Here is a 17,597-nt window from a genome sequence, read left to right on the forward strand (position 1 = left end):
CAACCCCTTGATTTTAAAGGGAAGTAGTGTAGTTTTACTTTGAGAAAAGCCTATGGCATTAAGAGGATATTAGTAAGTGTGTGAGAGATTAAAGAAATGAGAGAGAAAAAGAGAGAGAAATCACCTAGAGGTCTTATGGCAGATTGTATAACTTTATCAATCATGCAAAAAAAAATATTTTGTCTTCTAACAATATAGAATTAGCCCACAGCAATGGATTCCATATAGATAATAGAAAATAATTTTTTGATACAACCCAAAAATAATTTACAAAATTACAGATAGCATTTGACAATTCAAAGAGGAGCATACGACTGAATAACTCTTGCAGCAGCGGTTGAGCACTTTCTCCATGCTTTGCTGGATAGCTAATATTCCGAAATTTAGGAATAGATGTGCCTTTCATCTGATGCGGTAACACATTCTTCCTGAGTATATTTCATACATTTCTTTGCCATTTGAAATTTGTAAAAGAGATGCCTGCTATGTTATCAAGAAAGATGGCAGACTCTTGATGCAGAATTCCCATCAAAAATATTCCTTTTTCACAACATCATTCAAATATGACACGATAGACACTTCAAAGGCTCACACGGAATAAAACCAACCCCCCTGCAGAGCTAAGTGAGGTAAAATCAAAGCATGATGTGTTGGTGGGAAACAGGATCTTTGATCAGTTTGTGAGTCATTCAGCCAGGGCAGAGGTGAGGAACCTGCAGCCCTTTGAATGTAGAACTTCAGCTCCTACAAGTTTGATCCAGCACTGCCAATGTAACTGCATTGAATATTATCAGTATATTGAGGGGTAGGAGGAAGACACAAAACATAAGGCCAAAAAATGAGCAATCTATGGAACTAAATGTAACTATGAAATAACATGCATCTCAGGTTCAGGAAGCTTTTCAAGTAGAACAAAGAGAGCTGAATCTTTGATGAACATTGAATTTGCCTTCTCACATCACTTCACAAAGCCACTATATGCTCCAGGGGATGTAATAAATTTATGTTCAGGATTCAATCCGCCTGCTGTTTTCATCAGCAAGGAATTCCCTATTTTAGAGGGTAGCTCACTGTAAGATGGAAATGATGACATCACAAAGTACTATGAAAAAGGTCAACAAATATGCATTAGTGTAGATATGCTGGTGTTGTTGCATTCGGTGTGTGTGTGTGTGTGTGTGTGTGTATGTGTGTATGTATAAAGAGAAGAATAGACTTGATATCTACTGGAAGATGTAGTTTCAAGTAAACCATGATGCTCCGAGATAGGCTTTCAACTAACCCTTTCTACAGCTTCTTACTTGAGCTGTGGTTTGTAACACCTCTCATCCTGTACATAGAGAACACTCACAAAGCAACAGAATAAAGAATAACCACCAAGAGGCAAATCTTTTTTTTCCCGTTCCTTTGTTAAAACTTTTTTTTAATGAAAGAATAAAATCTGCATGGGGAAGAAAAAGGTTTTTCAAAAACGAGCGCTGGAAAATTAAGCATACTCTCAATAAATAATAAGCACAGTATCTATTTATCTACCATCATTTAATAACCAGAACCAGAACTATACGTTTCATAACAAAAACAAACAAACATTTTTTTCAAAATGTTGTCTGAGAACCAAGACCTGTAACTTGGAAAATAAGCTGAAAAGAGAGAAGAAGGGGGAGAATCCCTGCTGCTTTCCTGGGAGAATAGAAAACAAAAACAAAATGAAGCCCTGCATCAAGTCACCATTCCCCAAAGCTTTCTTCAGCACAGGTTTGACCGATCTGGCAGAGTCTTGCTGTGGTAGAAGCGTATAATCCATATATTTTCCCCCCTTGAATGTTTTGCCCTTCTTTCTCCAACCAGGCTCTGAGCTCTATCAAATATTCATCTCCTCGCTTTCTAAATAATAGATCAATGTAATAACAGACAAAGTGCAGTTAATCACAGCTTTTCAAACCCCACACAAAAGCTGCCAGGAGATGGGCAGGGATAGATGCTGCTGTAGGGGTCCAGAGACCCAAGCCGTCAGCAGCCTGTGATGACAACACATACCAAGGGGAAAGCAACCCAAAGCTTGGATGCCGGTCCGTCCCCCGCACACGATGCAGCTGCAAGCTCCTTGTGGGTTGGAACCCAGCCACAGCTTTCCTCCCAACGGTGCCAAGGTGGACAGAAACAGACACTTAAGACGAAGAGCGTGAGAGAGAAAGGGGGTAGGAAGTAAGTTGAGCAATATTCAGATTTCTATATAGTTTCAATCTACCGGCCTCCCTGTAAAAAGGGACCAGAGTTCAATCCTTTGGTATAAACATCCAGAATTATTGACCCATTGCAAAGTCCCGAAACTGTTAAGTTGAAAAGGTCAAGAGAAGATTACAAAGATACTGTCAAGAAAGCTGATGTGTGCTGGTGAGCAGGGCTGCCTTGGGAACAAGAACTGGTGGCAGATGCATTGTCAGACAAAAGTAGTCTGCTGAGGTAGAAAACACATTATGCCTTTCTTGTAGCAACTGCTGTGCTTAAATTCAAATAGAGGTAGGATATATTGCCTTTTTTGTCTGCTATAGCATTTCTCTCCCACCTTCCCTTTTTCCTTTCTCTGAAACAGAACTGGAAAATGTATCTGTAGTCCTGAAATGGTGTAAGTTTATTAACTGATGCCTCAGGAAAAGACAGTCCCTTGTCACTAAAATAAGTGTAATTCTTTTCCTAACTCTATTAAGAGGCTATTTTTTATTTACTTTGACTTTTGACTCATTCGCAAACCAAAGCACAGGAGATAACCCTGCTGAGAGCAAGGGCATAGTAAATGCTCTCAGGATTCAGAGCTTATGATTGAGAATTAAATGACAATTAAGAACAAATACAACTAATTATAATTGAAGAAAAGCCCAGAAGCATTTTGGCTTCTATCATACCATTTATCTCATTCTAATGACTTTCATTATTAATAAGCAACAAAAGGAATGTTTTTCCAATTGCACAGGTAAAATCAATTTTCCTCAATTTATATCTAGTTTTCCCTGCTGTAATAAAAAATAGAGATACACACATTAAGGGTCTCCAACCTTTTTATGAATAAGATTAATGAAAAATATAACAAGCCACTAAAACACGGGTGTCAAACTCGCCATGTCACATGACGTTTCACGATGTTTTTCCCATTCGTGGAGCTGAGGTGGGAGTGGCCTGTGTGTGACACATCCGGCCAATGGACCGCCAGTTTGACATCCCTGCACTAAAACATACATTAAATGTGTATGACTTACAGGAATTATTAAACCAAACATATCCATCAGGTTTTATTAGCCTTCAAGAAATCATCCATTTCTGGAACATCATTGTTCTCAGATATGTGGATATGAAATGTTTCTTAGCTTTAGAATTGGTACTACTTTATAATTACATTCAAAGTACAATGAAATGTTTATAACAAGCCCTGAACATCATCTCCCTAGCCTGACCAGTTAGATGTCCTGCCTAGAAAGCTTGGGCTCCAAAGCCTGCTCTTTTTTTATAGGTATAGCCAGGTAATCTGAGATATACCAGGTGAGTACTATTGTAGCCCACTAGTCAGGGAAGCAATGAAATGATAAAGCAGTTCCCTCCATAATGAATGAAACAAATATTTACTTACTTACTTACTTACTTACTTACTTACTGACTGACTGACTGACTGACTGACTGACTGACTGACTCATTCGTTTATTTATTTATTTATTCATTCATTCATTTTATATGGTTACCCATTTATCAAGTAACTTTGGGACAATAACCACATTAAAAACAACACATCTATATATGTCTTTATTTCCACGTGTATAAAATAAAAATCCAACAAACCGGCAAAACCTGCTATGAAAACTTGAGCACTAGGCACAATAATATACAAGATATATGTTGACATATATTGATGGTTTATATCACACTCTGGGGCCTTGCCCAAGGGAAGAGCCAGGTTTTCAGAGCCTTTTTAAAGGCCAGCAAGATTGGGGTTCTCTCAGTGATGCAAAATTTGCTGTTCCACAGGGCAAGTGTAGCAGAGCATTATAGAAGTCATATTTCCTGGTTTGTTCCCCAAAATGATACTGTTCAATGGGAAGATTCCAGAGAATGCCAACCTTGTCTGATCTTGTTGGGTGGGCAGAGATAATCAGAAACAGACAATTTCTTAAAAATCCTGGCCCTGTGTTATGAAGGGTTTCATACAGGAACCAACACTTGATTTGCAACTAGAAGCTGACCAGTAAGCGATTCAGCACATGCAGTGATCAGTTGTATGATCATATCTTTTATTCATCACAAACTAAGATGGAAAGGGAATAAATATATTGGAAGCTAAAAGGAGCTTTACTGATGAAAATAACCTGACTGAATTTGTTTGGACAGAGAACCACCACAGCACATATACAGATGTGCTGAATTCACCATATGCACAATTGCAGAGGATCAATATCTGGCACTGTCTGATTCAGAAGAAGCTTACAAATCAATATATTCTTCCAGAAACTGAACCCTGTATTCAGGATTAGGCAACAACAAAAACCTCAAGGTTACATTAGTTACTATACTGCTGACAAGTATGTCCTTTACAACAAGATTTAGAAATCAATCCAAATCTGTCAGTCCTGGGAATCTTAAAACTTTCAGATCAACACTTTTTCCACCCCCTCCCACAAGCTCCACCAGATCAGAATGCACCTGTTGTATTTATTCATTTAATTTAAATAGTCACCCAGAGTCTCATAAGTGACTTTGGGCAGCATACAATTAAAAATAATTAAAAGAATTAAAACAACATGAAATAAATATACATGGCACCAAGTAAAGCTCTTACTATGGATGTTAAGGTCCATAGGAAATGGGGCCCTTAACACACATGGGGACCCAGGCTTGGACATCCAACCAAGTCTTCATAGCCTTATGAAAGACCAACAGTATTGGGGTCATCCTGATGTCTTGAAGGGAGACCATACAGTCCCAGTCTTATAGGTACCATCAGAACATGTCCAGAAAAATGACAAAAGGCCAAGCACTTAACTAGTGGTATAAGAAGTGAAAGAGGAAAAGGGCATATATGATCCTATTGCCTCAAAAGAAAAGCAGCTTCATAATCAATGGCTTTGAGGAAACCTATCAGGAGTGGCAAGACAGTTTTCTTGGGCACTCTACTTGCTGCTGCCTTAGAAGTATTCGCAAGAGATTGAGCAAGCCTTGGCCATCACAAATAGGAGCAGACAAAATGCAGGCAAATGTGTAAGCTCTAGCTTCAACCAGCATTAAAAGATTGGGCGGAAAGGAGGCTCAAGGCGAATGTTTCATGAATAACTTATACTGGGTGATGCTTCCTTCCTTGTTACCGATGATGATGATGATGATGATGATAATAATAAATTGTTCTTGCTGTTAAATATGCAGATATAAAAGGTACCATACAATAAGACTAGAGAAAACCAAGTTCAGCAAAGCCTTCAATACTCTCTCTTCTCCCATACAAATTTATCAACATTATCAGTAGCTTCTATTTATAATAAAAGTTGAATATGGGAATGAGGAATAGAAAAGAAGAAAGAATAGATTAGATGGCGAGATGTGGCATTATCTTTTCAACTCACAGGATTATTGCCTAATTTAAAAAATGCAAATTATTTGTTGGCAGGTCTGCAGGTCGCTAGCATTTGAATGACATCAGTTGCATCAGAAATCACTAGGGAAAAATGGCAGACACTTCTGCAAGGAAATTCATAAAATGAAATCATTAATTTGAACAGACCTTGGACATTTTAATATTATTGTTCATGCAAAGCTAAGAGGAAAGGACCTTTAGAGGTTAGGATAAAAATATTAAAAATGAGAGTAGTATTTAATTAAAAATAAAAGTAACAAAACTTTCTAATATAATCCCTATTAAAGATAAAGAAGATATAGGTTCTTCTCTTCTTCCTCCATGTATCATATGATGATGATGATGATGATGATGATGATGATGATCACGACGATAGGAACTGTCAATGACCCACTATGTGATTATTAAGGGTTTTTTAAATTTTTATTTATTTACATCCCACCGTTATTATTTTTATAAATAATTCATATATATATATATATATATATATATATATATATATATATATATATATATATATATATATATATATATATATATATATATATATATATATATATATATATATATATATATATATATATATATATATATATGATTTTTACAACCCCTGGTAAGCCCCAATTATGGAAGGAAGCTAACTGCTTCCATCATCTGTCATTCGGCTTGTCACAAGAGTCCATCACGACAGAAACCCAATATTTTTACTGTTGCCTTTGTTATATTTGTGTTTTTTTTTATTTGTGCTGATAAATAAATAAAGGGAGACTAGTATAGATCTATTTCAAGCTATTTAGCTCTCATCAGCTAGCCATACCCTTACTGGGATTTGAACCTGGGCTATATTGCATACTAGGCACACTAGGCAGAGATCTTAGCCATTAGGCCACAGGCTCCTATCCGTTATCAGCGTTATCTCTGCTTAGTGTGCCTAGTATGCAATATAGCCCAGGTTCAAATCCCAGTAAGGGTATGGCTAGCTGATGAGAGCTAAATAGCTTGAAATAGATCTATACTAGTCTCCCTTTATTTATTTATCAGCACAAATAAACACACACACACACACACACACACACACACACACACACACACACACACACACACACACACACACACACACACACACACACACACACACACATATATATATATATATATATATATATATATATATATATATATATATATATATATATATATAATATTCATTCCTCTTATTTTTCCCACAACAATCCTATGAAGCGGGTTGGATTGAGAGAGAGTGACTGGTCAAAGGTTTTTATGCCCTAGTTAAGGCTAGAACTCACATCATGCCTTAGCCATTAGACCAAATTGGCTGATTGAAAGGAAGAACTTCTTTAAGTTTCCCACAGTTATTCTAATCTGGATCACAAACAGTCAAGGGCAGGCTCAGAATTATTCAGAATCTTTCAGAGCTTAACTTGATCATTTGGAACCATCCAATTGCAACATATCTAAACATCCTACTATGACACATAGATTCATCTACTTATTTTTGTTTTTGCCATATATGTATAACTTTTGAATCCTGTTTTCTTTGCCAAATACAAGTATTTGGGTCTCGGATTCATTAATTTTAAATATATGCTTCTTATTGTAACATGCAATCTAGCATTTGCTAAAATTCCTTAGGTTATCATAGTTATGAAAGTGAAATAGAAAATGTTGGTTGATTTAGAGAAAGTATATAATAAAGTACGTTGGAAAGTCCAGTTGCCTCCATAAAAAGCACCTTTGGGACAATCATGACCTGGATGACTGAGAATCTCTACAGACTGTTGGAGTGAATTAGACATAAAAGTGTATGTACTTTTCTATCCAGATAATGTTCTGTTTTTGACTGAGAACTGGACTAATCTGCAGTGAATATTAGGCTGTATTATGCAATTAACCAAATACCCTAACAAATTACCAAAATATTGTAAAATACATTTTGGTAGAGAAAATGTGTAACTGACACGACTGTTAGCTTACACCTTAATATTTTGCCTTCAACTACAACCTATTTGTATAATAAAGAAAGTAGACGTTTCCACATAAAATAAAAATAAGAGAAGGCAAGGAACTTCCTTGATGGTATGAAGAAATAATTCCATCTTTAGTAACCCCAGCTAAGGTAGAGTAGTAGAGTACTACATTCTGATCCAATTAATTACAAAGGAAGGAAAAGGAAAATATCAATTTCCATTCTACCTACATTTGTTTCAAACTTTTAAGCTGCATCATATTAAAGGCATTTTCATTGTTTATTTATTTTATTTATACAGTTGTCCATCTCACATAAATAACTGAGTGCACAAAATTAGAACAGACAATTTCACCAAACATAACCCAGCCACCCCCCAAAGATAAATTACTGTCGATACTTGCAACAATGCATCTAATTTTGGTCACCACAATATAAATAAGAAGTTGAGACACTAGAAAGAGTGTAGAGAAGAGGAAATTGATGATATGGGGTTGGAGGCTAAAACGTATGAAGAACGGTTGCAGGAATTGGATAATGTTTAACCTAGTGAAAAGAAGGACTAGGGGAGACAGGATAGCAGTGTATTTGAAAGGCTACCACAAAGATGTGTCAATCTATTTTCCAAAGCACCAGAAAGCAAGGCAATAAGCAATGGATGGAAACTAATCAAGAAGAGAAGCAACCTGGAACTAAGGAGAAATTTCCTAACAGTGAGAACAATTAATCAGTAGAATACATTGCCTTCAGAAATTGTGGGTACTCTATCATTATCGTCATTAAAATGTTTCACTATTTTAAGAAGAGACTGGACGGCCTCTTGTCTGAAATGCTATAGGGTTTCCTGTTTGAGCAGCGGGTTGGACTAGAAGACCGCCAAGGTCCCTTCCAACTGTTACACTATGTTGAATAGCGGAGTCCATCTACCTTTGATCCAATGCCTGGGAAATAGCCTTCAATGCCTTGTGAAAGGCTGGTGGGATTGGAGTGTTCCCTTCTTTCTGCTGCTCCATAGAGCAGATGCTGCCACGGAGAAGGCAGGATTTTATAATCCAGCAAGATGGCATTGTTAATAGAAAGGGCCTGGGCACGCCCTTGCTGATAGATTTGATGGGGCAGGCAGGAAAGAGAAAGGTGTTCCTGTAAGTAGCCTGATCCTATACCATGGGGGGCATTATAGATGTAGACTAGCACCTTAAATTGTACTTGGAAGCCTACTCTGAGCCAAAGCAGTATGGAGAGCAGCAATGTTACATAGGCATAACAAGAAATGCAAAAAACTGCCCACACCACTGCTGCATCCAATCAACCTCTAATGAAACTATTGCTGATTACAATTTTTGTGAATGTATAAATCACATCAATTGTAATTGGTTATCAGATGCATAGCAACCTAAAAGCAGATTACACAGGATGAACATCATGCTTAATATTGTCCATAATCTATGTCCTTGGGTTCAGTATTTTTGCATCTCTGTTTAACAAGGAAATGACATGACAGACTGCACATCAGCAGGATATTTTCCAGTCTTCCAAATTGTGATTATATTATATTATATTCCTCAATGAAGGTGACAAGAAAAGTTTCAGACTTCCAATTGCATTGGGGCAAAGAATGCAATGTGGATCTTATATCACTTAATGGCATAACCATTTGGAGTAGGAGGTTTTTTTTGTTCTCATAGATTTAATTTTGTATAATATTTTTGGAGCTAAACAGGCATCTTAATTATTTATATAGTTTAATCATTATTTTACAGCCCTCCATTCAGTTTACTTCAAGTGTCATGAATAAAATGGGAATCCGTATTTTACTCCAAATAAGAGATAAAGTCCACTGTTTTGAAAGATGTTAAAGTCAGTCAGTTGTTTCTGTACATGCATTAGCAATATTTCTTTCTTACATATGCAGTACTGTTTTTGTTGGTAATCTTGGCTTACTAGTGCAAATTATAATACATTCTCCATTAGGGTTTCAAAGGCATTTGAGATGGATAGAGAAGGATCTTGGTTTTTTATTTATTTTTGCAATTATTTTACATTGGTTTTGAAGGTCTCCAGAGTAGACAGAAAAAGAGAGTAAATCTGAGCTAAAATATTACATTTGATTGAAAAATTGCCCAAAGGTATCCATTACGTACTGTGTGTTTGTGAAGACTGCTATAAAAAAATCAAGTGTCAGATATTTATAAAATAAAGACTAACTGAAGAAATGTGAATTGCAGTGCAGCTAAAATGTTAGTAGCAAAACAGAAATTGGGCAAGGAAATAGGAAAATGGCGAGGCAACACAACTCAATGTAGCAGCGATGAAGTGGCATCTTTATCTTCATGCAATCCTCATGTGGTCTTATTCCATCCAAAGTGTAAATAAGATCAGCAACTAGCACATGAACACAAGCTTCAAAGCCAGTGATAGTTATCTGTGACGATTTCATAGCCATAAGAGAGCTAACAAACAAAACTTTGTTGAAGGTTTAAGGAAGCTATTCAAGAAAACATTAAATGCACTAATCTACCAAAAAAAAAAAACAACTAATAAAACATATGAAAAAGTAAACAACATTAAAAGCAGACACAAAAAAACCTTTAAAAACCCTCCTGCCTTTGGGGGACACTGAACTTGGGGGACACTCAAATGTTAGTAAAGGGACTGATCCCTCAAACTGATCCCTTACCCAGGTCAGGCTATTCCCTCTAAGAACTAGTGGGGGTGGAGAATGAAGAATGAAAGGCTTTGAAAAGATTGTCACATGATTTCACAACCAGGAACAATTGAACAGCAGAAGGGGCTGTAATGATTTTCATATCAGTGTTCAGGGATTAAAATTAGTGGAAAATTAGTGGAAAAGAACATGTCATTCCTTTTCTTGCTTTGCTGCAAATGGACTTCCACTTGTGGACTGTCTTTGGAGGAAAATCAGGAAAACTCAGTATCATCTTTGTTTTTCAAAGATTTCAGTCAAGAATTCTGATTTGTCGTAACAAATGCAGAATTTAGTCCCGTGCTATAACTCTCACGTTGCTTGCAACAATTAGATTGTTATTTTGATCCAAATAGAACCAGAAACCCATAAAATAGCTTCAGTTTCAAGTGTATATTCCCAGGTAAGCTCTTACCCCTTTTTCTATGAAAGTTGCTATACTTGCTTACCAGTGTAAAGAATATTTAGACAATCTAAATTATGGCTGTGGTAAAAATTCTGTAGGCAGATAACTTCACTCTTTTAATTTCCAAAAACAATTTGTCATACAAGTTGTTTATCAGATTTTCAAATGGAATATTTCTTGTTTCATATGAACCAATCACCAGGTTTATGATTTTTTAAAAAAGCTAAAATATATACTGTGAACCTCTGGTTTAAATTCTCAAATGTTAATACAAATTCTCCACTGAAATTTTTGTCTGCATAAATACGATCATTCTACAATGTATATATCACAGGAAAGTCTTGCTAAAAAAGTGAAAAGTTTAGCTTTGTTTTCCCTTTCTATAAATGGGGGATGGACACAGCAGAGTTTTTCTGCTTTGCTGCCAGATCAACATACTCCTCTCCCTTCATTTTCTTTGCCATCTCAATTTCAGAGCTACCATAAATCAAATGTAAAAAAACCTTGGCCAGTAATTTAGACAAGAAATGTCTTTTGCTTACCAAGAGAGTGATCTAAGTCATAATATCATCATTTAAAGATATTAGAATCCAACTAAACCGGAAACTAGAGGTTGAAAGAGGCATGAAATTCAAACAACTAAAATTGTGTTTCAGAACTATTTAAGAAAAGCTACCAATTTAAATATCCCTAGGTGCTTTGTCAGATAGTCAAGCTTCTAGTGATTATTGCAAACCATACAGAGCATCAAAGAAGATAGCAAAATTAATATCTGACCATTTCAGCAGATAATTTGATCTGTCCAAGAACTAAAGGAGAAAAAAAGCAATACTATTAAGAACCCAAGACATTGACTTATGTGATTAGAAAGACCGTGGTTTTAATTAACTTAGTTTATGCTGATTAGCTGCAGCTCATCAGAGTTTACTCCTTTCCAGATCTTCCTGGTATACCAAGAATTCAACCTGGACTTTCTGTTTTACAGCATAAACTTTGGCACTTAGCTATGGAGCTTTAGGACAAAGGCTGAATCCGCTGAACATGTTAAAAAGAAAGATATATATAGAGAGAGATTCTCTGAACTGTAGTACAAAATATATTTGTATTGATCAGCTTGCACTGCTTTGAAGAATGGCAATGTTACTCTCAGAACAAAGTGAGAATTAAGCAATTCTAACAGTACTTCCCTTTCTTTTCTGCTCCCATAATAAGCATGGCTTCTTCATTTTTATCCCACAATTGTTGTAGCAGCATGATACATTGTGAGTGTTCTTTGACATTAAGGCAGTCCATGAGGATTAGAAACATGCACAGTTCTCATCAAAATAAGGAGGAAGAAATCAGTATTGACAAAAGGAGAAATATCCTTTAGGTCTTTAGGATTCACTCAATTCAATTTAGAAGACACTAAGGTGATGCAGCTATTGCTCTTCGATCCTGCAAAAGGTTTGAACTGCAGTAAGCAGGAGTTTAGCCATAACGTGAAAAGATTCTGTTGACTTAGGTGCACGTGCTATTACAATACTTTGAAAACTTTGTTAGATAAAGCATGGGTAAAGTAAATAATACCCAAGGCAACCATGTATAAATCAGTACATATTATCTCTGAAAATTATTAAGGATAATTGCATTTTGCAATTAGGAATTTTATGTAACTAGGAAACCTGATGCACATTCTTCTCATCATAATCCAATATCCTTACCTGTTATACTAAGACTATCCTGCCTTGCACAATGCCATAGCTCCCTCCCCCTCCCCCCCCCAAAAGAAGGCACTCTAGTCTGCTTCTAGATTATGTATATACGTGTACTTTGGAAAAGGTCAATACCATTATCCCAGCATAAAACATTATTAAAATAGCTCTTGTGGTAAAATATGTAGAAGGTCCTTTTTTTGAATCTATAATTGAGGGGGTAAAAAATCATAGGAAAGATTTCTGTCTGTGATTCAATAAATCTACTTGCAGTTAGAATCAAGGTGCTAGGTTAGCTGAAGCTACTGTATGTTGCTTTAAAGCAGATAGCTGCATATCTACAAAATGAATTGTTTATGTTCTTAACATGTATATTATGCTATTAACAACAGTGAAGGAGTTTCCCTTGGCACTTCAAAGCAGTGCACACTTTATAATTCATAGGTACCTGTAATATCTGTTTGATCATCATCAGTTTCTATCGCTGCTGCGGCTGCTCTGTTTTTCTTCTCCAACTCTTTCATTTCAGGCACGTAGAAATCCCCTTGACGTGCAAGGGGGCATATAAAATAGATTTTATCTCCTTTGTAGATCTCCAGTCTAGGATGGGCACATAGTTTCCGCTCCTAAAATACATAAGGAACATAGCATTGAAGATATATTTTTCTCTACCATTGTGTTACAATTAATAAATGCATTCCTGAGCACTATATCAAGATTAGGAATTGCCAGGTTGTAGTTTCTTGGTATTCCAGGGTGATATTCCCATCTTTAACATGAATACTATGATATATTCAGCAAATCCAATGTTCTTTGTCATTTTCAGACACCACGAGATCAAATTTATAAATGGTTCAGCATCTTGTGAAAATGGGAAAGGGCTTTAAGGCTCTGAAATAAAACATATAACCAATTGCAAAGCACTGAGAGTGCTTAGCAGATCAATGAACTCCTTCAAGGAGCTGATCCATATTTCATTGTGCTAAATTATATAGCCCAGGCTTTGAGCACCAATTCCAAATGGCATGAGATTCATTTCAGAAAGACCATATGACATACAGCAGTGGTTAAAAAAAAAATCTGAGAAAGATTTCAATCTGATTCCACTTCTAAATTATCATGAGAAAGGTGTCATTAATTTACGTTTCCTCATTTTCTCTTCCAGGTTTATCTATAAGCTTACTCCCAGCTCAGCTGCTTTTGGAAAAGGCCAAACGTTAAATGGCAGAGAATTCTAATTTTCATATACGGTAGAAAGACCTATCGAATCCTGATATATTGCGGAAGGAGAAGAGAGAGGAGGGGAAGGCAAGGAAGGAGAGATCTGAGATTCTTGAGAAAAAATAATATATGTAGCTCAGGAGTCCTGGATACTTTCTGAGCTTGCTCATTTGCTTGCAGACATTTCCTTATCCAACTAGGTAAGAAGATCAATTCTTGCACTGTGAAACTGAGTTTGTAAATCTGGATAAATAAAACATGAATTAATCCAGGTAAAATACCTTAATTATTTTCATTGTCAGTTAGCCTACTAAAATAACCGTAACACTGATTATTGGGTGTGTATCAGGGGTGGGTTTCAACCAGTTCGCGGCGGTCCCTGCGAACCGGTTGGTCGGCAAACCCAGAAGTAATTAACTTCCGGGAACGGCGAAGGGCCCATCCGCCCGCCCGCGCTCCTTACCCAGTTTTGACGAGTTCTGCGCTTCCACGCATGCGCAGGACGCATACAGCGCCTGCGCGATCCTCCAGGAGCAGCTGGAGAACGCACAGACGCTAGTACGCATGCGTGCACCGTGCGCATGCACGAGGACGCCGCCGGCCCCGTTCCAACCGAACCGGTTGGAATGGGGCGAGAAACCCACCCCTGGTGTGTATGTGTGTGTTATATTAATAATCTAAAGATTTTAATTTATTTTCTACTACACTACAATCACAACAAACAGACTACTATCTGTGAATGGGATATAATATCATAGGGTCTGCTAGCTCCTCCCTGAAAAGCAGGGCATAGTCATTTCATCAATTAATGTGAGGTCTTTCAGCAGGAGACATTTTGCAGTCAGTCAGTTCTTTGAGCCTAATGCAGTTAGCTATGTTTTCAGTACTTTCACTTCAAAGCTTCTTCACAAGAGATCCCTGGCTTGTTTTACAATCCCAAAGGAAGCATTTCTAGGAGAACAACAACTCCTACCCTTTGAATGATAAATTAACTACACATAATATTCATAGACATACAGTAGATGACAAATATGGTACTGCCTTTACTGTCCAGTTCTCTCATACACTTTTATGCCAAGTAGTAGGTATATTGCCCACTCCTGCTCCCTGTTTATTTCCTATTCCCACCCCAAAACTATTGTTGCACTATTCCTCTTAATGTGATGTTCACATAAATGGGGAAAAAAACATCAGGCACAATATGTACCATCTATATCAACAAAGATTGTAATTGTACATAGGTTGTGTCCAATCTTTAATCCAGTTTCTGAAATACAAATTACAAATTAAACTTCCTCAACCATCCATCACCCTTGAACTGTAGAGAATAAAACTGCCCAAATTCCAAGACAACATGGTCATTTTGGAAACCCTGGAACAAGTGCAAAGGGGGGTGTTTTGGTCTTCCCCACCAGCAATCAACATCCCAATGAGCATAGATTGACACCAAGATTAACATCAGACCAACAATTAAGAAGTAAACAGTATCCTAATCAAGGAATGCCAAACAAGCTAATAGAAAACAGCCTTCCAAGACCACTCCCACCAACACTGACAGGGAAGCTACTGGAATATAAATTGAGAGCAAACTCCATTCCCTACTAGTACTGACGGTTTTACTTAGTTTGGGTAATGGAAAGTCTGCAGGAAAACAACCAACCTCAGAGATCACTCATTTCTACCCTGAGCTACTAATTCTTCTTTATCGAACTCAAAACACTGAAAATAAGCGGCTAAAAATTATGGCTCTCAATGCCACATATCATTGTATCTTCTTGCTCTTTGACAGTTCTCCTGTTCTCTCCTCTCAGGTTAGTTTATTCAGTGTTGATAGGGAAAGAGAGAGAACCAGCTTTGGAACTCTGGTTTGCAAGGTGCCTTAGAGCTTGACCCTCTTTCTCCACTCCCATTTAAAATCTATATGAAACTGTAGGGTCAAGTCCTGTGCTGGCATGGGGTTGCATCTAGCAGCATAATCATAATATCACTGATACCTGAAGTGCATTCATTTCCAGTAAATCTCTGACTGCAATTCCAGGTTCTAGTTTATTACCTACGTGGCACAGGGCTAAGATACTTGATGGATTGCCTGTGTCTGATGGCTTCTGCTTATTCCACCAGATCCAGCAGGGTGAGTAAGCTTCAGATGCCTTCCATGAAAACAGAGACACTTTATAGGAACTTAGAGCAAGATTTCTCTATTACGGTACCTGACCTATGATCTTTGGATGGTCACCTTTCTGTTGGCATTCCGGAAGGCCTTAAAAACCCTGACATTTACCCTGTACTGACTGAGTTCATTTTTTTTTTAACCTGGTATCTTTTATTGGTTTTTTTATTGTTTCTATGTTTGTTTCTATTTTTATGCCTGCTAGCTACATTGAGTTATTTGATTAGAATGGGCAGTCAGAGATTAATAAAGCACTTCTTATGATCATTAATGTATTCTTTTTTAAAACTTTGCTTACTTTTAATGTTGATTTTGTTTTCAAGTAATAAGCCATTCAGAATTTTTGGGACAAAGTGAATCATATAACCACAAACTGTGAGCAAAGATGGAATGTTTATACTTTCAAAGATATTTTCTCCACTAGCTGACAAATATAAACCTTGATAATATTGTGCTCTGTGATTCAGCTTTTAAAACATGTTCATGCTAGGAATCAAGTCCTTATTTCCTTTTCTTTTTGGCAACTCTGGAAAATGGATGTTACTGTATGACCCATTTTTAATGCACTCAGCAGTGCCGATCCAAGAGAATACCAGCTAGTGCTTCTAGGAGGAACTTGCCAATGATGAAGTCCCTGCTTTCAGCATGAAGAAACAACTCCTATGAGCTATTTCTTGCTCAAAGCCTCTCCCAAGTTATTAGTTCTGAAAACACACATAAAAGAAGTTATTTCTATGACTGGATATAAAGACTGTGCTTCGAATTCCCTTAAGTCCTGGCTATTTTCCCAGACAAGGAGACTGAGAGTTTAGATGAGCCCAAATGGATGGGTTGCTGGTTTATTCAATTGCCAAAAGATATTTGTCTCCTATTAGTGTTTGGTGTACATGCAGTACTCAACTTTTAAAAAGTTCATTTAGTGACTCTTCAAAGTTACAACAATACTGAAAAAAGTGATTATCATTTTTCATATTTAAAATCGTTGAAGTTTCCCCATGATCAAAATTCAGACGTTTGGCAACCGACTCATATTTAGGATGATTGCAGTGTCCTGGGGTCATGAGATCACCTTTTGTGACCTTCTTCTGACAAGCAAAGTCAACGGGAAAAGCAGATTCACCTAACAAATATGTCAAGAAATGTCATAAAATGGGGCAAAACTCACTTAACAAATGTCTTGCTTAGCAACAGAAAGTTTGGACTCAATTGTGATCGTAACTTGAGGACCAGTGGCATCCACTACAGGAATGCGTGCAGTGCACACATATGTCCTTACCTCTTGCGATGCCTCCACAAGCCTCCATGACGCTCCAGCTGCTATGCGGCGTGCGCTCCGTGCACATGTACGGAAGTGCCGAAGAGCTCAAATACAGGTAAGAAGCTCGGGCGGGCGGGTGGCCCTCCGGAGCACCGTACTGGAATGATACCCGATGCTCCGGGCAGGCACCGGTACTCCTGTACTGGGGCGTACCGCCTGCAACCCACCACTGTCGAGGACTACCTGTATATTGTTTTTATATTTTGTTAGCCACCCAGAGTCGCACTTTTAAGATGAGCAATCATATGATTCTATTAAGTAAGTTATGTAAGGGGTGTGTGTGGCTATAATCTATTGTATCCTGCTTTTCCTTTACCTGTATGTTTAGACAAGAGTTTCAAATTTTAACAGTGTTCTTAACTTTCATAAAATCTAATAGGTTTTATTAGCAGTGCCACTTCTAAACAAACTTGTTGCCAATTAAATAAGGAGAGGGGATTGGATGGCAAAAATGTGAAATAAAAAGAATCCTGAAACACATAAGAT

At 37.2% G+C, this 17,597-nt stretch overlaps 1 protein-coding gene across 6 annotated transcripts in view; it reads right to left on the bottom strand.

Moving 5' to 3' along the window:
- TEX264 (testis expressed 264, ER-phagy receptor) overlaps window positions 1–17,597 on the bottom strand; it is a 163,867-nt gene that overhangs the window by 32,282 nt on the left and 113,988 nt on the right. For all 6 annotated transcript variants that reach the window (XM_087709219.1, XM_014063906.2, XM_087709220.1 and 3 more), the window contains one exon: window positions 12,851–13,028. In XM_087709219.1, the coding sequence (XP_087565345.1) occupies window positions 12,851–13,028 (178 nt within the window). The remainder of the gene's footprint in view (window positions 1–12,850; window positions 13,029–17,597) is intronic.

Source organism: Thamnophis sirtalis, unplaced genomic scaffold (genome assembly GCF_051295495.1).
Source record: "Thamnophis sirtalis isolate CommonGarterSnake01/CBP01778 unplaced genomic scaffold, rThaSir2_p1.2 scaffold_3, whole genome shotgun sequence".
NCBI classification, from domain to species: Eukaryota; Metazoa; Chordata; class Lepidosauria; order Squamata; family Natricidae; genus Thamnophis; species Thamnophis sirtalis.